Source organism: Erpetoichthys calabaricus, chromosome 10 (genome assembly GCF_900747795.2).
Source record: "Erpetoichthys calabaricus chromosome 10, fErpCal1.3, whole genome shotgun sequence".
Taxonomy (NCBI): Eukaryota; Metazoa; Chordata; class Cladistia; order Polypteriformes; family Polypteridae; genus Erpetoichthys; species Erpetoichthys calabaricus.
In genome coordinates this window covers 9,477,604-9,500,523 of record NC_041403.2, presented here as the reverse complement: position 1 = coordinate 9,500,523, position 22,920 = coordinate 9,477,604, and the positions used below count along the sequence as shown (strand labels likewise).

Sequence of the window (22,920 nt, the reverse complement as noted above, 5' to 3'; positions counted from 1 at the left end):
AAATCCGCGAACCAGCAAAAAACCTGCGATTATATATTTAAATATGCTTACATATAAAATCCGCGATAGAGTGAAGCCGCGAAAGTCGAAGCGCGATATAGCGAGGGATTACTGTACGCCATATAAAAATATATTCTTTTCATGTGTTACTTACCACATGTAGTTTGTAATGGTGGTCGAGAAAAATTTTAATCCCGTTTTTGTGCTGAAACGACATAAGGGTTCTATTAGAATAGGACCAAGTGGTGACCAACACTGGACAATATCTCTGAATTATTTAAAAAAAAAAAAAAAAAAAATCTTGGAAGGAGACGACACGTGATTTTCTTGGAGAGACACTTATACGTCCAGCGAGAAACAGATTTAACCACACCCGGGGCTGGAAATAAAGGACAAAGTAGAACGTTGTAAAGTGCCTTGAGCATGGGAAAGGCACTATATGAATAAAATGTATTATTATTATTAAAGATTTCGGAAATGTTAGCTCGATACACACGCAGAGCAGGTTAGAGATAATGGAAGAAAAATTATGAAAATTCAAAAGTCTCAAAAAAAAAAAAAAAAGGATAGGGAAAGATCACATTAGCGCAAAGAAACGGAAGTTATTTCTTGCTGAAATAATGGAACAGCAAAAAGGGATGGAATATATTGTTCGGATTGAAACTTTAAATCGGAGACTTGTAGATTGTCTAATTCGTGTTGCCATCAGGGAAATAAAAAGTAGTGTTTCTTCCAAATGAAAAGGTGTATTCACGACAATTAAAAGATTCCAAAAACGGCGTGGTATGAAGTCCCGTGAGATGGAGACATTTAACATGAAATTTTTTCAAGTCACACCCTACTTACAACCATTTTCAAACAAGACCACGGTCATCTAACCTCTCAGTCGCGTGAATGCTTTTGGCAGAGACACTTCCTGCACTCTCAGCTCTTATAAATTTTATCAGGACAATAATTTTATACGTTCTGGATGACATGTCAACGACTAAGCGAAGAAGAAAGAGCATGGACAAACATTCGAAAAAGTCATTTTATTTATTAGAGAGAAATGATATTCACTCACAGGCAGTTATACGTTGTGTTGTCACGATGGAAGTCCAAACATGGAATCAAAATTCAATGCAATCTTGAAGAAAAGTTCATTCCAAATATTGTTTTTACTAAAGTTTTAAAGTAAAAGTGAAAATAATGCATATGTGACAATTCCCATAAAAATAATAATCTCTTTAAATTGTATTTCTGGTTTAACCAAACCCAGGGGTGGGCGAGCGAAGTGAGCAGGGGGCGGAGCCCCCTAGTAAAACAAAATAAAAACCTCTTATGTTACTTGTGTTACATAATCCATACATGAAGTTATCTAGTTGTATGCTAACAATGTACAAAATTCATTCATTTTTGTTAAAATATTGCAAAATAAATAACTCCGGAAAATGAAACTAGTCCATAAACAGGAAGCCCCTTCACATGGGGTGATGCTTTTGAACTCAAGCAATGAATGAGGGAGAGATGAAGGTCTTTAATTCAAAAGCACGAGTGGATATATCTCATTATAATATTGTCCTAGATTACGAGTGGAAAGAGGGAAGTGGCCTCCTGGGGCCATGTGCTCCTCAATGCTTTAATGCTATTGGTGGCATCCCTATGGGTGGATCTTTCATTTGCAGATTCATAGGCCTGCGTTTTGGTCCCAATGGGTGGCCCTGCTGGGTTTCTTTTTCAACTACCAGGGTGGAGGATGCCTTGTTTTAAGGAGATTCTGCCTGATCCAGATGTGCTTTCTGAGTGGAATATGGCGGTACCAGAAGTATAAAGGAAGCCGCTCCACCTTACCCAGGCAGGCTTGAGTCTAGAAAGGAATAGGACAGCAGTCATCTGGGTAAGAGTAGAGAAAAGGGGGGGAAAAAAGAATTGCTTATAGTGGAAGAGCCCATTTGAAGGTATCCTGTTCATAAAAGTATTTATTTGAACCCAGGACTTGAGTCTGGGGTTTGGGTCTCTGTTATGCCCTCTGCTGGTCACTGTATACAGTATCCTCTTTAATAAAACCCCTGTGTGCATCCAGTATCCGTGTGAGTGCCTTCTGGTGAAGTGCACAGGGCACGGTGCGCTGCTTCAAAGGCCGCCTGACGCGTCACACAAGACAGAGAGGGCGGGACCTATAAAATATTGCGCGGCAGATCCAATCGGATTTCGGTAAAGGAGGTAAGACCTAAAACAGAAAACACGAAAAATCCAATCGGGTACTGAGACGTGAAGACCAGCTTCCCCATTGTTGTGCAAGAGTTCACTCTGAGGATGTCAGATTTGCGATTAAGAAAGCTTGGCCCGGTAAAGTGTAAAGTAAAAGTAGATTTATTTTCGCGCACATTGCATTGGTTGCTGGGAAGAATCTGCTGATTGCCCACCGTTGTGACAGAAAATTAAACACATATTACGGACAGCAAAGCCAGTATTACTGTCAGAGAAAATTACAGGCATTTTACGGAAAAAATTTAATGAGGTAAAAGGTCCCTTGCCATTTAATATAGACTGTTCCTGCTAATGTTTATGGACTACTGTTCTAGCGCCCGTTATTGTAACGGGCTTAATGTCTAGTATAATAATAATAATACAGTAACCCCTCCTCCATCGCGGGGGTTGCGTTCCAGAGCCACCCGCGAAATAAGAAAATCCGCGAAGTAGAAACCATATGTTTATATGGTTATTTTTATATTGTCATGCTTGGGTCACAGATTTGCGCAGAAACACAGGAGGTTGTAGAGAGACAGGAACGTTATTCAAACACTGCAAACAAACATTTGTCTCTTTTTCAAAAGTTTAAATTGTGCTCCATGACAAGACAGATGACAGTTCCGTCTCACAATTAAAAGAATGCAAACATATCTTCCTCTTCAAAGGAGTGCTTGTCAGGAGCAGTGACTGTCACAGAGATAGAGAGAAAAGCAAACAGATCAATAAGGCTGTTTTTCTTTTAAGTATGTGAAGCACCGGCACAAAGCTGTTGAAGGCGGCAGCTCACACCCCCTCCGTCAGGAGCAGGGAGAGAGAGAGAGACAGAGTTTGTTTTTCAATCAAAAATCAATACGTGCCCTTCGAGCTTTTAAGTATGCGAAGCTCCGTGCAGCATGTCGTTTCAGGAAACAGCTGCACAAAAGATTACAACGTGAAGATAATCTTTCAGCATTTTTAGACGAGTGTCCGTATCGTCTAGGTGTGCAAATAGCCCCCCTGCTCAATCCCCCTACGTCAGGATCAGAGAAAGTCAGCGCAAAAGAAAGAGAAAAGTAAGCCGGGTAGCTTCTCAGCCATCTGCCAATAGCGTCCCTTGTATGAAATCAACTGGGCAAACCAACTGAGGAAGCATGTACCAGAAATTAAAAGACCCATTGTCCGCAGAAACCCGCGAAGCAGCGAAAAATTCGCGATATATATTTAAATATGCTTACATATAAAATCCGCGATGGAGTGAAGCCGCGAAAGGCGAAGCGCGATATAGCGAGGGATTACTGTACATTTTATTTATACAAGGTGCCTTTCAGAGAACTCAAGGACACCAAACAGACAATAAATAAATAAATAAAAGACACAATTATAAACAACTTAAAACATCAGAAAATCTGAAAATTAAAACCAAACAAAGCCACTGTAATCCTAAAGAAAAAGCAATTTTAAACAGATGCATTTTAAGTTTACATTTGAAGAATGAATATGATTTGATGTTTCTGAGCTCAGTAGGTAATGAATTCCAGAGCTTGGGAGCAGAACGGCTGAATGCTCTGCTCCCCATGGTGTGTTAGACGTGCGAGAGGAACGGTCAAATGGGTGGAGGAAGAGGATCTCAGGTTACAGGAGGGAATGGCAACATGAAGAAGGTCAGACAGATATGGAGGGGCAAGGTTATGAATGGCCTTAAATGTTAATAGCAGAATCTTAAAATCGGTTCGAAACTTAATCGGGAGCCAATGAAGCTGCTGCAAGACCGGAGTAATATGGTAAATAGATGGGGTTCGAGTAATGATGCATGCTGCAGAATTCTGGACTAACTGAAGCTTATGAAGAGATTTATTAGGGAGACCAAAGAGGAGTGAATTGCAGTAGTCCAGCTGAGAAGGGACAAGACTATGAACAAGAATGGCAGAGGTATGAGGAGTGAGGGAGGGGCGAATGCGATTAATATTATGTAGGTTGAAGTAAGCAGACCAGGTGATATTATTAATGTGAGATTGGAAAGATAGAGTACTGTCGAGGATGACACCCAGACTCTTGATCTGAGATGATGGGGAAACAACAGAGTTATCAATAATAAGAGAAAGATTATTGGTTTTGGATAATGATGATTTTGAACCAGTTAGGGTTATTATATAAACACAATACTGTATATGACATACTGTATCACCACTTCCCTACCCATCCCAGTGATCTTAAAGAATATTGACTATAGTTTTTGTAACGTGCTGCAGATATTACAAGTTTGTGGTGTCACAAGTATCACCACTTTTAGGAGAATCATTCCAGGAAATGCCTTAAACAATATACTCTGTTGCATTTTAGGGACAACTCTGGTGAAGACCATAGAACTCGGTCAAGTAGAAATGACAACAAGAACTTTGATAACTCAAAAAAAACATCTAGTAGTGATGACGATGACTTGGGGTGTGAAACTAAAGAGAGAAGAAGTAGCAGTTCACCCTCTAAAACACTCAGGAGCTCTCGGAAGTCTTCAGTACAGAAATCGAGCACAACACCAAACAAAACGGTATGGTATATTTTTTGGGGTGGTGAGCGTCAAGTGCTGTTGTGTGTTTTGTTACTTGCTTTTCTTAGTAATTCAAAGTATACAACAAACACTGCACTTTTTCTTTAAATATTTAATAATTCTTTGCATTTATGTAGTGCTTTTCACACTACTGCAAGCACTCAGCAATTGCAGGTTAAGGGCCTTGCTCAAGGGCCCAACAGAGCAGAGTCCCTATTGGCATTTACGGGATTCGAACCGGCAACCTTTTTTTTTTTTTTTTTTTTTTTTTTGTTCTTTATTTCGCCTTTTACAATTTCTTGTATTAGGAATTTGTTCGTTTTCGCATACTCCTTGGGGTCGGAGTGCAGGGTCAGCCATTATACAGCGCCCATGGAGCAATTACAGGTGTTAAGGGTCTTGCTCAAGGGCCCAGCAGAGTAGGATCTCTTTTGGCAGTGACAGGGATTCGAACCGGCAACCTTCTGGATACCAGCACAGAACCTTAGCCTCAGAGCCATCACTCCGCCTGTGAACATTTTAATGTGAACCAGTTAATTAGCTTTCTTTTTGTGTCTAGTTGTTAAAAAATTACTTTTTAAGCTGCTTGTTTGAAATGTTTATTATTCATGATAAAAATAACTACAACTTATTGTGTTAAAGTATTAAAAAAAAAAAAACCTAAGACTGTAAATGTAAAAGCACAATCGCGGTATTAAATACAAAAATAAGCTGTGTGAAACTGCACATCATTCTTCCATCCCCACAGTAATATTAGATTGATTAACTGCAGTTTGATAGTAAATTCATCCATAAAGGCTCATTATTGAAGGGTCAAGGGTCCTTCCTTTGCAGTAAATGTGCACATTGTTGACATGCTCAGATTACAGGATTCAGAAATCTCAAAAATCATCATACTGTACTTCATCCTTTGTAATGATGATAATTAACTGACCTGCTATACTTTGCATTTTTTTCACATACAAGACATTTTTTTTTTTCACAATGCCTTCTACCATTTTCTAGAGGATTTTATTTTTCACATTTTTATGTTAATGCAAAAATTGTGACCAGCTCTTTATGTCGATTTGTTATTTAAATTTGTGTCGATAGTCTATCGGCTTTATTGCATCAACCTAATAAACAGTGTTAAATTAGAAGATCCTGTAAAAATAACTCTGTGCCTGTCATGGTGAGCAATGACACAAAGTACTGTAGTTCACATTAACAATGCACCACAAGTTTCTCAAAGGCCTATTGTTGCTATTGGGACACAGGTGGATTAATCGGCATGCTTCAACTTTCACAACATGTATATGAGAGCAAGAAGATTTGTGCTTTCAAGCAAAGTTTCTAAACACTTGGGTCATACTGTCTGCAAATTATAAAATGCTGAAGGGAACAATCAACTTTGCTCAATTTTTTGAATGTATTTCCCTCCACTCATTCAACAGCCAATTCCAAGAACCCCACAGGGATCTTACTGTGCCACTCCTAGCAGGTCGACAAGATCCCAGGCCTCCAGGAAACTCAGAAGTCTTTCAGAGGAGACAAGTGCCTGGTAAGGAAATATTTTTATCAAATTCTGGAAGTGGATTATGATTAATCGGGGGGAATATTGGCATTTTACAGTAGTGTGCTCATTTTTATATAGTTGACTAGTTATGGATGTGAAAATGAAATAAACTTTTTTTATTACTTTAAAGAAAAAAAAAAGTATTCCCACCTATCCTTACTTGTCAGACCTCAGAAATTGTGACATAAAACCAGTACATGTCAATCAATAGAATGATCCCAGTTACAACTGACTAAATCTTTGAAACGTAATTCTACTACCATACAGTTTTCTGCATCAGTTTTTATTTTATAAGGGTATTCCATTATAAAGAGTACATGAAAAGAGTCGCTTGTGTTACAGTTCTGCTTCCATTTATTTATGTGACTTCTAGCATTTTATAAGGAATAATATGAGCCTGAAGTACTTAATTTATAAGAATAGGGGGCTTCGACACCCCCTTCCCCCACCAGCGCTACGCACCATTGTCAAAAGAGGGGCCGAACGCACCCCAAGGAGTCGCTCCTCCGAAACCCCCTCTTAAGCGGTGATACAATGGGAAACAAATAGTTGTTTTTTTTTTTTTTTTACCTCCCCTTTGCTCGATCAGCTGCTGCTGCTGCCGTGCCACATGATCTGCATCTCGTGCGGCGTTTTGATCGTTTAAAAGCCTGTCCTGTTTAAAAGCCAACACCTGTCCTTTTGTCTCACTGCCTTGTCTCTCTTCTCCCCCAGACATCCTCAAACACTATCCAATCTGTTTTCGCTGTTCCATTATTTCTCAGAGTAATAATTTCCGTTTATTTGCACTAATGCGATCTTTACTATCATTTTTAAGACTTTCGAATTTGCCTACTTCCATTATTTCTAACCTGCTCTGCATATGTGCCAACGTTTTTGAATTCTTTACGACGTTCTACTTTGTCTTTTTCCTGTCCCGGGCGTGCTTAAATCTCTTGGCACAAAGTCTGGTCTCGCTTAAGTGCTGAGAGCACAGGATTTTTTTTTTTTCTTTTATTTCACCTTATACAATTTCTCGTATTAGGAATTTGTTAGTTTTCGCATACCCCTTGGGGTCAGAGCGCAGGGTCAGCCATTGTACAGCGCCTCCGGTATGACGTGACTTGACCGTCTCGCGGGATGTGAAAGTGTCTCTCTTCAAGAGATCATATCTTGTCACGGGGGAAAAAAGTCTTGTCTCGTCCCAAGATTTTTTTTTTTATAATAGAGAGAAATTAATCCAAATACCGAAGTCACACTGCATACTCGATTTAACATAGGGATATATCGTTATGGTAGTCTAAGCAATTATATCCTGAATTAACTGAGAAACTTCTTCCCATATAAATGAAAGATTATAGGTAAGGCGCTGTTATATACAAAGGCAAGTGCTACACATGTTAATCAGGTAAGGGCTTTTGTGAACACTTCTCCTTAAATCCTAAACCCCTTTTCAAATGCACAGAATTATTTTAATGTGACTTAGTTGGACTCTTCTTGCACTTAACCTTTGGATATGCACTTGCTGCAAGGACTACCTTCAATTACTTAACCATCGGTAGTTCCCTCAGATTTCACCCCAGTCTTCACAGCTGAAGCACGCTTGCTCCCAGGAGTGCAGTCCACTACTTAACTGTCAGTAATTCCTTCAGATTTCGCCCAGGTATATCTGTCACTGTAACCATTCTGTTGGGAGTGTGCTCCCAACTGACTTAGTAGACCTAGTTGAAAAAGGATCTTGGATCCCAGCCCCCCGTGGTTTAATACAGAAAACATGTAAGCAGAGAAGCAGGCTTAAATAAATTGCACTCTTTAAGCATTGTTTAAATATGTATTTTGCTTTTATTTTTGGAACAAAGCTATGGCAGTACACACATTTTCATTTACATTTATTTGCTTGGGAGAGACACTTAGGTTAAAAGTGATTTAGAAAAGAGGTAAGAATAATCGAGTAACATTAGGTAAGGGCCTGTTTGTTCACCAATGTAGTAGTACATGTCATGAAAGTTGATTGCCACAACTGAAAAGATGTAGCAACTAATAAATTTACAATTTTAGATTAACAATCAGTAAATCAATTAAACTTAATATAACTTCAAATCAACCAACAATATGAACAATTACAGAGACAGAGTATAGTTTCTTTTTTTTTTCTTCTTCTTCTTCAGTCACACCATTCAGCCTGGTACCTTTTTAGATGTTTAGTCTTTCCAGGTGGCTCTTTTCATGCATTTCTTGAAATTTCAGCAAAAAGTCGGAGCATTCTTCATTAGACTCTCCCGCCTTTTCTTCTGTCTCTTTTAATCAGCTCATTTGTCTACATAGATAGATAGAGAGATACTTTATTAATCCCAGGGGGAAATTCATACTCCAGCAGCAGCATGCTAATACAAAAAACAATATTAAAGAGTAATAAAAATGCAGGTAAAAACAGACAATAACTTTGAATAATGTTAACGTTTACCCCCTCCCGGGTGGAATTGAAGAGTCGCATAGTGTAGGGGAGGAACGATCTCCACAGTCTGTCAGTGGAGCAGGACGGTGACAGCAGTCTGTCGCTGAAGCTGCTCTTCTGTCTGGAGATGACACTGTTTAGTGGATGCAGTGGATTCTCCATGATTGACATTGTCTAACCTTATGCATCCCTTTGCCAATATCTCAAGCTCATTGAAATAAAATTATTTTTATAAAATCGTCCGCTTTTATCTCACACTTCTGATAGCATAAATAGGAGGCCTGTATAACTTAGAAATGGGTTACAAAAAGCGCTCTTGTACTGTCATTATTTGCACATTGTGGTATGTTCATTTATTTATTACTTGCACCCAAACGACATATATCTCATTAGTCAGTCAGTCAGTCATCATCTAACCTGCTATATCCTAACACAGTCACGGGGCATCTGCTGGAGCCAATCCTAGCCAGCACAGGGCACAAGACAGGAACAAATCCCGAGCAGGGCGCCAGCCCACCACAGATATACCTCATTAGCATTCCTAAAATTCTAGACTTGAAATACCACAGAGCTTTTTACACTTTCTGCTCAAACTCCTTATTGAAATATTCCAGTAATTCTTAAGCCAATAGAATGCTTAATAGACAAGGTGCAGTGTTGCATTAGCAAGTGACATAACAATCTGTTTTATCATAGAAAAGGAATAAAGTGTCCTTGTAAACATTCCTTGTAATATTTTAAAAGTGTAAGATCTGCTTCTTCCTGTAACAGTACAGTATTTAAACCCCAGGTAAAGAAAACCCACAGTTTATCTTCAACAGCTGGACAGTGTATACCTTTCCAGTCTGTCATTAAAATACTTGTATAGTCTTAAGCACTTATTTTTCTTTTTGGGAGGCAAGGAGTAAGATTTTTGGAATATTATACTACAGTGTCTGTGTAATTAACGATATCTTGTGGTTTTTATACGTTCATATTTTTCTAGGTAGGTTTAATTTTTTTTTTACTTGTAGCAGTCAAATGTTTTACCAAACCCCAACACCATACTGACAGACTTTTGTCCCCTGTGGATGGCGTGCAAAGTAATTGTCTTTAGGAATTTGGGATCGTCTTCTCCTGTTTGGGCTGGAGTTAAAGATCAGGACTCATTTCTAAGTAATGTTTGAAACACAATGGTATTTTATGTTTGTACTTTTTCTCTAATAGTAGTGAAGACTATGGTGAGAGCAATACTGAGATAAAGAGCACGTCTCAGACTCCCCGTTCCAGACGAAAGTGTGCATTGGTATCCTCTGCTCGAACCCAGCAGCAGCTGTAAGTGTGTTGTATTAGCTTTTATATCTTAAGCAACAAAATATCTTAGTAGCTTTTGTATAGAAGAGTGTGCTTTTTCATTTTTGTTTTGTTCATTATATTCTGCACAGAAAATTTTCTTAGAAAACATTATGAAGAACGGACACATAAGTTAAAGCCTTTTAAAGAAGAGTGCTGTGATGGCATTTCAACACGTTCAGAATAATAGTCAAATTTATAAATAAACGTTGATGCCACAGAGGCATAATCAAAGTACCAATAAAATAGTAATAAACAAACCTCAGCCATTATCTGAGCCTCCCTGCCCAGGTAGTAACCCTATTCTTTGTTGCTCTTGCACCATTTCAGAGGTGCCACACTAACACTTCATTTCTTGATTATCTCACTCTCGCCTCCTTCTCTCTTTTTTTCCTTAAATCTTTGGCCTGACTCCAGATTCTTTGAACTTCAGCTCTGAAGGCCACTTTAACACCCCTTCCAGCATTACACTGGGGCCAAGCCGTGGAATCCCTTTAGTCTCCTGTCACTTGATCCCTGTGTTCCTCTTTTGGGACCAGATTACTACAGCAGTGCATAGGCTACCTGCTGTTTTTTATGCTCCTGGGAATGATGAGCTGTGTGGTGTTACCGGACAGACTGGAGGTGTTACTGAAATGTCCTCAGTCTGCTATGGGCTGAGGGTCAGTCATCCTTGATCTTTACTACTTCTCTTACCCTTTATTAGCTCTTTCCAGGCTAGCATTTTTGCAGAAGTCACTTGAGGCTCCTCCTAGACTGCTAAAATCCAATTCTGATGCTGTTTTAAGATTTTGTTTCTACTAAAATGGAGTAAATAATCCCTGGCAGTACCTGTCTTCCCACACTGACATTTGAACTTACACAGTGAAATACACTGCCTGGCCAAAAAAAAGGTCACACACTCTTAATATTTCGTTGGACCGCCTTTAGCTTTAATTACGGCACGTTGTTCGCTGTGGCATTGCTTCGATAAGCTTCTGCAATGTCACAAGATTTAGTTCCATCCAGTGTTGCATTCATTTTTCACCAAGATCTTGCATGACGGGTGCATCACTTCAGTTGCCTCTCTTCTTACCCTGATGCGCCCATCACTCTGGAACAGGGTAAATCTGGACTCATCAGACCACATGATGTTCTTCCATTGCTCCAGAGTCTAATCTTTATGCTCCCTAACAAATTGAAGCCTTTTTATCCGGTTTGCCTCACTGATTAGTGGTTTTCTTACGGCTACACAGCTGTTCAGTCCCAATCCCTTGAGTTCCCTTCGCATTATGCGTGTGGAAATGCTCGCTCTTTCACTATTAAACATAGACCTGAGTTCTGCTGTTGTTTTTCTTCGCTTTGATTTCACCAAACGTTTAAGTGATCGCCGATCACGATTATTCAGGATTTTTTTCCGGCCACATTTCTTCCTCGAAGACAATGGGTCCCCACTATCCTTCCAGTTTTTAATAATGTGTTGGGACAGTTCTTAACCCAATTTTAGTAGTTTCTGCAATCTCCTTAGATGTTTTCTCTGCTTGATGCATGCCAATGATTTGACCCTTCTCAAACAGACTAACATCTTTTCCACGACCACGAGATGTGTCTTTCGACATGGTTGTTTAAGAATTGAGAAGCAACTCATTGCACCAGTTGGGGTTAAATACAGTAACTTGTTGCCAGCTGAAAGATAATCGCCCATGCAGTAATTATCCAATAGGAGGCTCGTACCTATTTGCTTAGTTAAATCCAGGTGGCGACTTTTTTTTTGGCCAGGCAGTGTATTTTAGATGCCAAATTAGAAAACTGTTTTATTCAAGGGGATTAAATCAGAAGCCACAATGGAGGACTTATTCAGTATGTCTTATCAACATATCCATCCATTATCCAACCCACTATATCCTCTAACTACAGGGTCACGGGGGTCTACTGGAGCCAATCCCAGCCAACACAGGGCGAGGGTGCAAGGCAGGAAACAAACCCCGGGCAGGGTGCCAGCCCACCGCAGCTTATCAACATATGAAATGCATAAATATAGGGGGAGCCAGGCACTGGACATCCATAAGTATAATATGATGAAGTGAAAGATCTTAATGTAAATGCTACTATGATTTGAACTCTACTGAAATCAGTCCTGTTATTGCTTTAGCTTTTAACGCTGCTTTGAAGCATCTTTCTGAATCACCTAAAGTAAACTTAATTATTTTCCATCAAGACCATTTACAACAGGTCTTCAAGTTTAGTGTTCCAAATTTGTTCATGGCTCTGGACCTTGCCTTTGTGACTTCAGCTTCTCAAGTTTTTTTGTGTCAGTCCTGCAGTCAAACTTAGGAGACCTGTCAAGTGGTCTTCACTGTCTTCCTATTCATTAGTTATTGAAATAGGTTTTTAAGAGTGTGTAATAATAGTCTGGTTTGCCTTTTAGGAACTTCTTAAACAACATGAAGCTTCAGCAAGAGGTGGAAAACAGTGACGGTGAAGATAATCCGTATATTCCTGAGAAAGACGTGCATAGCACTGATGAGGAAGAAGAGTTAGATACTGAGATCAGCAGCAGGAGTAGCCACAGTTCAGTACCCAGAACCCCCAGCTCTGCTCGTAAGCTTTCAGTGCAAACCTCGGCTAAGAAATCCATCAAGACGCCAAGTAAAACAGTGGGTGTTTGAGCTTATTTGATGACGCTCCTTTATTAAGTAGTGACGTGATAACTGTAGCTTTCTGTGTGCTTTAGCTAATGCTTATTCTGTTGAGGACGTTCCTGAGGCCATTTTATACACAGAAGAATTAAGTGACATATGCAGGATAAGAACTGGGAGATTCTGAAACCTTTGTTTTTAAAAATCTTCCCTTTAAGTTCTTATGGTCAGCAATCTTCTTTTGATGACAGGGAACAGTGGAATTGTGTATTTTTCTTTTTGTGCTTAGACTTATAAAATGTCTGTTAGTTTGTGATTCTTTCCCAGTTTTTTCCAAGTAAACTTTTCTTAATTAACAACAAACCCTTTGTTTCCCAGTCAGCTTCCAAAACTCCTCGAACACCACGCCATGCCACACCTAATATTCCCACAAGGTCGCAGCCTGCCAGGAAACCCAGCAATGTGTTGGAAGAAGCCAGAGCCAGGTGAGAGAGTGTCTGCTTAGGCGGGCAGTTATGAAGGGTTTTAAAATACGAGGAATGCAACTTTGTCTAGTTTCGGTAGTGTAGTGTGCAGTTAACAGTAAGAATACAGGGGGTCCTCTGGTTACGACACAGTTCCGTTTCTACAACAGTGGTGTAAGTTGAAACACACATTAACCTAAGCCACTTGCCTATCCTAACACATTTGCAAAATCATAATCTAGAACATAAAAACACAACTAAGCCACAGAAAAAGGAAAAGGACATAAATGTACTGTACTGTTAGTAAGAGAAAAAATGAGTGTAAAAATTCCTTACCTTTATTCCTTCTGATCTCTTTACAATGTTTAATTTCACTTCCATCGTGATGGCTTACCTCTTCTTTGAAGCACTGCCATCTGAAGACTTTCATTTAGGAGTCATGACATGGGCCAAAAAGTCACCAAACAAAGCAACTCAAACAGAACACTTGTGCCATGCGCAACCAAACTAGTTTGCCAACTCCCTCACTCAAATGCCGCGTACTTCCACCGCACACAACCAAACTAGTTCGCTCACGTAATCTGTAAGTACGACACTAACGGCGTAAGCCGAAACACTCACATCTCAATTTTTTAAAGTTTTTATGGGAGTGAGCGTTGTAAACTCAAAAACGTCATATGTCGAGACGTTGCAACCGAAGGGACCCCCTGTACAATTCAAAAAATTATAACAAGGAATAAAGTTGCTGTTACTATAACCTCAATGTTCTGTTTGTAGTCTCCGTAGGTAGTTTTTGTTTTTTTGTATTGCTCCATTTTCTGCGATCATTGATACAAAGATATATAGTACTGCTTTGGTTAACAAATTACCTGAGAACAAAACTCCTTTATAAAGAAGTCCATATAAAACTATAAAACAAACTGTGGCACATATGCTACTTCAAATACCTGTCAGTTGGAGCACTGGAGTTAAATTGTGTGACCTCGCTACATGGAATTGTTGTCTGCCATTGGTATCAAGTATCCTTCATTGCAGGACAGAGCGAGATGAAAGGTAGACAGGATTGATGTCTTGAGTGTTATAAGAAAGGTATGACGTTAAATGTGTATATATTCAACTTGCTAATAGTGATATTGTTTATTCTGTCATTACCATTGAAGTTAAATAGTATCCCCTACTGTATTCGATTTCAGGTGGGGTCTCATCTGCTCCATCTAGTCTGTCAGAAAACACCTAGTCTTATGTGGCGACTCATGGACTTCCAATCCTACCCACTTCTGACCCTGCATCATCCTATATCCTGCATTGATATCATTCTTACTGTAGAATGCAAACTTATTATACATAACTGGCTAATTATTTCATACTAGCTGTGTAAGCCCGTGCTGTAAAAAATCCAGGGTCCTAGAAACTATTGAAATCGTGAGGGGAGAAAAATTGAAATGTAGAGATGTCAGGTAATTGAAAGGAACCACTCTGGGCGTCTCTCTCCTAGGAGGTTTCGTTTGCCGATGTACTCGTCTCGCTTGTGTTATTAGCGGCTAAGTGAGTTTCGGTTTCCTCAGAGGTGGAGCCCTTACCCCGACTCCACCTCTCACTTCCGGGCCGGACAGACAGACACACACACTTCCTTGCGTGGACGTTAATATAGAAGATGTTCCAAATAGGGATGTCATGATATCAGAATTTTTGTATTGGATACCAGTGAACTTTTTTTGATACTCTATACCTTTTGCTGCCACAACAAAGTCTTTTCATTGAAGCTCCTCTATTATTGAAGTGAATATTATTGTTCCTTTTTCTGTAATACAGTATCAAAAAAAAAAAAAATTACTAACACTAAGAACCACTTTAAAATTACAGCGTACTGCACGATAACGTGCAGTGAAAACACTTGAGCATTCCTAGTTTTCCTCCTCTTTCTCCGTACGTTTATCATTCGTTTGCTCAGAGGTTGATGCGCTTGCTGTTTCCTGAGCAGCTCTTCTTTCCTCCACCCTAGCCGTCCGCGTCTTCTCTTCTTTCGTCAGCATCTTTTCGTGTTAAAACTGATTAAGTCTGCGTTTGTGTTGCAATTACTTTGTACGTTTTCCTTAATTTTTCACTTAAGCTGGCACTTGAGTCTTCAATCTGTCTCAATAATGATATGAAGAGGTAGGGAAAGTAACGACAAAGGTGGTAGGGATGAGAACGGCGCCTGTACGCATGTGCCACACGGCCGTCCCGCTGGCTGCTGCCGAGAGTTGATTCTACAATAAAATATAAAGAAGAGGAATAACCTTGGAAGGCAATCATCACCCCAAAAGCAGACAGTAGACGTCACGTAGTATATATGTACCAAATTTCAGGTCAATAAGTCAAACGATTTGCGAGCTACTGGTGATTTAAAATCCTGGACAGACAAACGAACAGACACGGTAGCATATTATATAAGGCGACAGTTCAGGGCTTGAATTTTAATATGTCCTTGCTAGGCTCGCCCTCAATGAGATCCTTGATCACTTGCTCACCTACTTTCAACCAGAGCAGTCTGGTTTTACGCCTTTCATTGACCAGATCCTGGCACTGAGGGTTCTCATGGAGTGCAAACGCGAATATCGACAGTTTCTTTGCAGCCGTTGTCTATTTTCGTAGAGCGTTCCACTCAGTTGATCGATATGCCCTTTGGAACATCCTGAGGCTTCACGGAATCACCTCCAAGTTGCTGGATATCATGGCCGGCCTGTACACTGGTACTGTGAGTGCGGCGCAGAGAGGAGACAGAACCTTGGCGTTCTTCCCAGTCGATTCTGCAGTTCCTCAGGGGTGTGTTCTGCTCCTACTCTGTTCAATGCTTGCATGGGCTAGGTATTGGGTGGAGGCGTGGGGTCCAGCGGCTGTGGGGCATCTGCTGGTGAAGAAAGATTCACGGACTTTGCTGACAATGCTGTGATCCTGCAGAGTCCCACAGGGACTGTACCAGCGCATGCTCCTCAACCTGACCTGACACATTTCTATTTACGTAGTACATGTCATATTAATAGAGAAATGGGCCTTGCCCTATTGAAGTATTGAAATGCTAAATTTTATTTTGGTGTTTACAAGTGGAGCAGCTCATGCCATCACTGGTGTAGACAAGCCAAATCGCTATTTGGAGACTTGCCTCAATGTTTACTTGTTAATACTGTTGTTCTCATTTATCAGGGCTGTTTGGGACACTATTAAAACCTGATTAATCTCCTTATATTTTCATCTCCTCTTACAAATGCTTAACAATACACACTAAATGATTACACCGCATCAGTAACATTATTTAATTTTCAGAGCACACATAAATCTGTTCCTAAACTACTTCCATTGAGAAATCAAACAAAATGGCACCTTTCATTGGCTAACTGAACAGATTACAATATGCAAGATTCCAAGACTGCTTAGGCCCCTTCTAGCAGATTACAACCGATACGGTAAAAAAGCTGGTACCTTATATTTTTGTGACTTAATTATTGGCTTTGCACCAAAATATTGGTTCTTCTTATATCCCTAGATGTAAAGTTTTATATAATAATTTTATAAGGTAATAAATATAATTTGACCAGTATGTCACAAAAATGCAAAGCATTATCTTTGAAAACCAAGGTCAGCTTACAAATAGGGTAGAAGCTGGCAAAAAGAAATTGCAAAACAATTAGGGTTAGCAGCCAGTCCTAAAAGGAGTCCATGCAAAACATTGAAGATGGTTACCGATGGAGAGCACATGAGTGGCACTTCTGGTCAAGTCCAGTAGTCTGGATGTGTGACCAGAGGCGATCCTGCATAAGGATCTTGAACTGGATGGCCTCATAGTTCTCGGGAAAGTGAGTCAGATAGTGTTGCCTTTAGTCTTGCAGGGCCAGCTGAGGATACACATCTGCGGACAACTCACTAAAATCTTGGCCATGGATAGTGATGAAATCCACCACTGAAGATAATGTGCCCATGGGTGTCATCCTTGACAGTACTCTATCTTGCCATTCTCACATTACTAACATCACCTGGTCTGCTTACTTCCACCTACATAATATTAATCACCTAATCACATAATTTTTATATTTTTTGTTTTTCTGATGATTTAAGTTTTGTTTATAATGTGTTTTTTTTTATTTGTTTGTTTGGTGTCCTTGAGTGCTTAGAAAGGTGCCTTGTATAAATGTAGTATTATTTTTATTTATTATTATAAGGGTTCTTGCTCCAAATTTCCTTTAGTCTGTGCATTGTAAACATTCAGGGTACAACCAAAAAAATAGCAAAGCAACATCTCAAAAGCTACTAAAATGTATTGAATTTGTTAAGACAGCATTACTGGTAAAGTTTCAGAATGGATATCTTAAACATTCGATTCAGTATTGTGCTCAATATACGAGGGACGTTCCAAAAGTTTCCGCACTTTTTTGTTTTCGTTGGAAACGGTGAAGGCAAAATCATTTTTTGCTAATGGCATTAAAAAACCGGTACGACGCTGGGAACATTGTATTGCAAAGGAAGGTGACTATGTAGAAAAATAATGTAATTTGTTGATGAAATTCTTAATAAATAGAGTTTTAAAAAAAAAAAAAGTGCTTAAACTTTTTTGAACGTCCCTTGTATATGTAGGAACGGCATGTTTGGCTTTTACATTTAGTCACAAGTTTGATATTAGCAGAACCATTTTCCAGCCTGCACAGCATCTGTCTGTCATTAGACACATTTACTGTTTTGCATGTATTTGTGACGATGCGGGTTCTCCTCATGCTTCCCTTGTCCGTCCAGGAGCCCTGAACCCAACACCATCCGTAATGTCACCGAGATGAGCTGAGAAATGGGGACAAATCTCTCATGAAACCAAGGGATATTTCCAAAGGTGAAAAAGTGCTTTTATTAAAACAATCAAAACAAAGTGCAGTGTCCAAAGTTCCATAAATAAATCCATACAAACAAGTATCCAGTGGGGATAAAAACCAACAATAAATATATCCTTTAAAACACAAGGTTAATATGTGCAGCAGTTGAAACACAGTCTCTTTCTCTCTCTTTACTCTCCAGCCCACCTCCGTCTCTTTCTCCCCGGCTCACCTATTGCTCCTTCAGCCAGCGGAGAACCAACAACCACGAGCTCCTTCAGCTAACCTCCATCTTGGCCTCCTTCTGGATGTCACTGCCAGACCGTCGAGGTCAGCTGTCCTCCCTCGATCCTTTGCACACCCACAGTTGCTCCTCCGATCCCTCGGGAGGGCGCCTCTCCTGCTCACCCCACTCACTTGTACATTCAGTGGGGCGAAGTAGCTCCCAGAGCGCATCAGCATAACGCTCCTTCGCAGGGCCCCAGCTCATGGTGTCTCCACCTTCCAGGTGGCCAGATCGTAACCTCTTGACTGCTGTTTTCCGTCCTTTTACCACATCCTCTTTTCCGCTCTCCATCAACCTTTCTCCTTCCCTTTCATCCTCCACGATTTATCCCCCTCTCTGGTGTACATATACACATACAGGTGCCTCCATGGGCGCAGTGCCTTAATTACACACCGCAGGAAGTCAATGAGGCAAACAAGAACAACCGCACCCACACGTGCTGGTGTGACTTGTTCCAATCACCTCATTTAACTCCCCGCGGTCATGCAATCGACTTGTAGAAATATGAGTCTTGTGCAGCTGTTTGTTGTTGACAACAGTTTATATTTGGGGTTCTGGTAAGTTTAATTACTTAAATTGTATTCATTGTCCTTAGGATCACTTGCCATTTTTAAGCATTTGTAAGACTTCTTTTTCTGAACTGTGACCACAATAAGGTAATATGGTGGTGGTAGTGGTGGTGTTGTCATGCATATGGAGTACAAGGAAGGTCTTAAACTTGCATGGCCAGCCATCGTGCATCATGTTGTCACTCACTGGTACAATAATGAACTAGAAAGTGTTTGCGTTTTATTTAGTAGAAAACGCATACATGTACAGATTGATCTATCAAGAACTTCATGTTATAAAGAGGAGGCATCCATCCTTAACAAAAAAAAAGGCTATGTGTTGGGTGTTATTGGATGTAAATATATCCATGTGAAACAAGCAAGCAAACATGGATTGAAGAATCCTACAATAACAGTCAAATGTGTTCTTCATTCTACAGTCAATAAGTGTATTATTAATTTCTAACTGCACTGTAGTTCCTGAAACAAGCATTGAGGAAATTATTTTGCCATTAACAAGTTTTTTTGCTCATCAAAATGCTCCTAGTGGTAACTGGGCTGCTGTGGTACCGGCTACACTCTTCTCATTATTTTTGATTTACACTGTGACGCGTGAGTGACTATCTTGCACCCCAAAACACGAGGCAGAGTCTCAGTACTTTAGCAAAACCAGCTTTATTCCGCTTGAAACAGGAACAGCACGGGGTGTAGCGGGATGTACCACTCTCCTATACACAGACACAGCATTCAAGCAGGGCCGTGGCCAAGTAATCCTGTTCCCTGCATTTATAATGTTCCTTGCATCACCCATCAACGACAGGCGCTTCTAGCTTGACCGCGATCTGCTCGGATTTGCTTCTGTGGCACTCCGCTGCAGTGCTGTGAGCCTGTGGTTGCCCCAGCAACAGGCAAGCAGTCTTCCACAGACATGGCAATTGTGCTTCGGGACACACTTCAGTGTATATTGTCCCATTTGGGAGGGTCTCAAAAGAGTTTGGAATCCTCGCAACATGTACATACCTAGGCTATTTTTAAAATATTAGCAGTTCCCAGGCAATGTTCTTAATAATAATAAGTCCATTTTCAATTTAGTAGTTTTCATATATGAATATTTTTTCAGTACTTTTAACAAATGTACTCCCTTCCTCACCTCACTTTTCCTCATTTAATATTTTAATGGAAATTCTGAATAATGTTTGAGAACCTGAGGGATTGTTGAGGTTAGAAGGACAGGCCATACTGTCGTATCATCTTGAGTTAGATGCACTAACCTCGCCTCTCTGTCTTTGCCTCCAGGCTCCACGTGTCATCTGTTCCTGAGTCGCTGCCCTGTCGAGAGCAAGAATTCCAGGACATCTATAGCTTTGTGGAAAGCAAGATTATTGATGGAACAGGAGGGTATGCTCTAATGTCGAGTCCTGTGAGACGCCTGTGTTTACTCGTTTGAGTTGCTTATTATTGTTTTTAGCTTGAATTAGAGAGTTCTTCATTTAAGTGAACCTACCTAATAAATTATCATATATCGAGTCACATTCTGTTAATAGAGGAAATAAAGCACTGTGTGTAGTGAGTGCAGGAAGCGTATGAGATTTTTAAAAAATATCATTACACACTTTGGATTTCAACAGTAACCGATGATGAAACATAATAACATTGTTTTGTACTGAAGCATGGTAGTTATTCTAAACAATTCTTCATGTATGACAAAATTGACTAATACTGAACTTGACATGAAAATTTCTTTGCTACTGTGCACCAAGCTACATTGCAAGATACAGTACATGCTACTCTGCACTTTGCAGCACAGCCATTGCTGACAGCAGTTAGTGAATATTATTTAGCCTTTGACATGTTTGGTCATTCTGTATTATATTTTGTTTTGTTACTAATGTGCTAAGTGATTATTCATATCTGTTAAGGAACCCCATAAGTTTATATAAAAAAAAAAAGGAATTTTTGCTCATATTTAAGGAAGCCGAGAGAGGACTTGCAATATCATTTGTTTTCTAAAATTGTTTCCTCGAGATAACAGACTAATTTTATCGAGATCTCGTCGAGAAAACAAACTTTGTTTTCTCGAGATAACGGAATAATTTTATCAAGATTTCAATTAAACAAAAGATCTTGTTTTCTCGAAATTATGAAATAATTGTATCTAACATTTAATGTTTAGCTTATTGAAGCCATGTCTTGTTTGAAATGGCAGAACTGTACTGATCAGCGTGTCACAAGGGCTGTTGCAGGCTGAAATATGTTTATGCCTTAGTTTAGAAAATAATAACGTTAGTGTCTGTCATTTAAGAAGACGGTTAGCAAGGCTTCAACTGTATACGTGTTGCAATCTAAGCGAGCCTGATGCCAGGAGCAAAGGTTAAGTTTTGTTTTCTTGAGATCGCAATAAAATTATTCCTTTATCTCAAGAAAATAAATTTTCGTTTTCTCGACATCTCGATAAAATGATTCCATTATCTTGAGAAAACAAAGTTAGTTTTCTAGAGATCTCGATAAAATTCGTCTGTTATCTCAAGGAGACCATTTCAAAAATAACGATATTGCATGTCCTCTCTTGGCTTCCGTACATATTTTTTCTAAATAGATTTTAAATACAGTTTACTTTTCTAGTTATATTCTGCTTGAGTTATCTATTTATATAGCTAACCTAAAAATAAGATTACAAGGTGCAGATGTTTTTTGGGTTATTGTCAAAGTTATTAATTCTAGTGGATGAAGCAGTGAGTGGTGCCACACAGGATGCCATGTTTGCTTTCTTTGCATGTTGTGCTGGTTTACAGTCGGGCCTTACCATCATGACTAATGAGAATGGCGGAGGCATCAATGTAAAGGCTTGGTATAACTAGACATACCTATATAATTATAGTGCTCAATGGCATTTCTGTTTTAACTTGTAATTGGCTAGAAGTTCTGCCCCATGTACCGTACATCACCTAGGACTCTTTTCTCTGTGACATGTTGCGAGTTTCCTGCCACTACCTGATTTGGGCAACGCATGCATGAAAATACGTCATTTCTATTACTCTGTTTTACCTTAGCTGCTGTGAAAGAAGCCCAGCTACAGATGGACACTAAGGGCACACAATGTTCAAATGCACACTTCTGCACACACACACGGTGCACCAACCACCACAATAAACTCGGTCGTTTTTACTTTCCTTTGTCTTTTCTTCTCTGTTCTTCAGATGCCTCTACTCCCCTCCTCGCAAGCTCCATCCTCTGCTTCCCGACTCCGGCTCCCTGAATGGAGTGAGGCGGCCCCTTTTATACTGCACCCTGATGTGCTTTCTGATGACCTTCCTGCAGCACCTCCTGGTGTGGTGGATGTGCTGCATGGGCACCCGGAAGCACTCTGGGTGTACCTGCTTCCTGGTCTGGCAGCACTTCCTGTTGTGGCTGAAGTGCTGCATACCATGGCTTCTGAACCATCCAGGCGCCCCCTGCCGGTGGCCACAGGTCCCCCCACAAGGTTGAGCTTCCCAGCTCCGTGGTTCCCATGCAATCTCGGAGGTCTTCCCTCTTGTATCCCGGGGTAGTAATTACTCCTCTGGTCCCATGTTTCTCCAGGCCTCCAGGTGGGGCAAGGTCGCCAGCCATCTATCACACTGCCCAATTTGCCAATCACACATTTAACAGTTTTTTCAATGGCGGACGCTCCCTGCTTTTCTTTGTTTCTTCAGAAATTTCCCATCTTATTCCTTCTGTTGTCTTTTCGCTTATCAACTTCTTCTCCTTGTGAATGTGTTTAATCTTTTTAATTTATAAAGCATGCAAACATTCTGTTTCCCTCCTGTAAGATTTGTGTAGTTTGAATATTTCCTAAGCTGCTGTATTTAGATATGTTGAATATTTTTCAGTTAAATGGGATTCGATCTTTAAAGAAGTGGAAAAACTGGTCCAAAAATTTGAATCTCCAGTTTATTCAATTTAAAATTGTTCATAGGATTTATACAGTTCCTTTTAAAACAAAATTTAATGGTTTTAGTCCCTGACCCAATTTGTAATTTAAGCTCTCTTAAAGTGCATGGCTCTTCTTTTTCATGTTTTGGACCTGCTATCTGCCACTTCTTTATAGACCTC

The 22,920-nt window shown here is 39.9% G+C and overlaps 2 protein-coding genes and 1 long non-coding RNA gene across 3 annotated transcripts in view; 2 read left to right on the top strand and 1 right to left on the bottom strand.

The window, feature by feature from the left end:
- The window catches only part of LOC127529390 (uncharacterized), a 706,297-nt gene that overhangs the window by 366,002 nt on the left and 317,375 nt on the right, over window positions 1-22,920 (top strand). The window lies entirely within an intron of this gene.
- Window positions 1-22,920, bottom strand: part of mpl (MPL proto-oncogene, thrombopoietin receptor) — a 522,581-nt gene that overhangs the window by 379,201 nt on the left and 120,460 nt on the right. The window lies entirely within an intron of this gene.
- The window catches only part of orc1 (origin recognition complex, subunit 1), an 89,094-nt gene that overhangs the window by 42,826 nt on the left and 23,348 nt on the right, over window positions 1-22,920 (top strand). Inside the window, exons 8-13 of the mRNA XM_028810858.2 lie at window positions 4,552-4,756; window positions 6,190-6,296; window positions 9,952-10,059; window positions 12,485-12,713; window positions 13,074-13,180; window positions 20,125-20,226. Coding sequence (XP_028666691.2) covers window positions 4,552-4,756; window positions 6,190-6,296; window positions 9,952-10,059; window positions 12,485-12,713; window positions 13,074-13,180; window positions 20,125-20,226 — 858 coding nt within the window. The remainder of the gene's footprint in view (window positions 1-4,551; window positions 4,757-6,189; window positions 6,297-9,951; window positions 10,060-12,484; window positions 12,714-13,073; window positions 13,181-20,124; window positions 20,227-22,920) is intronic.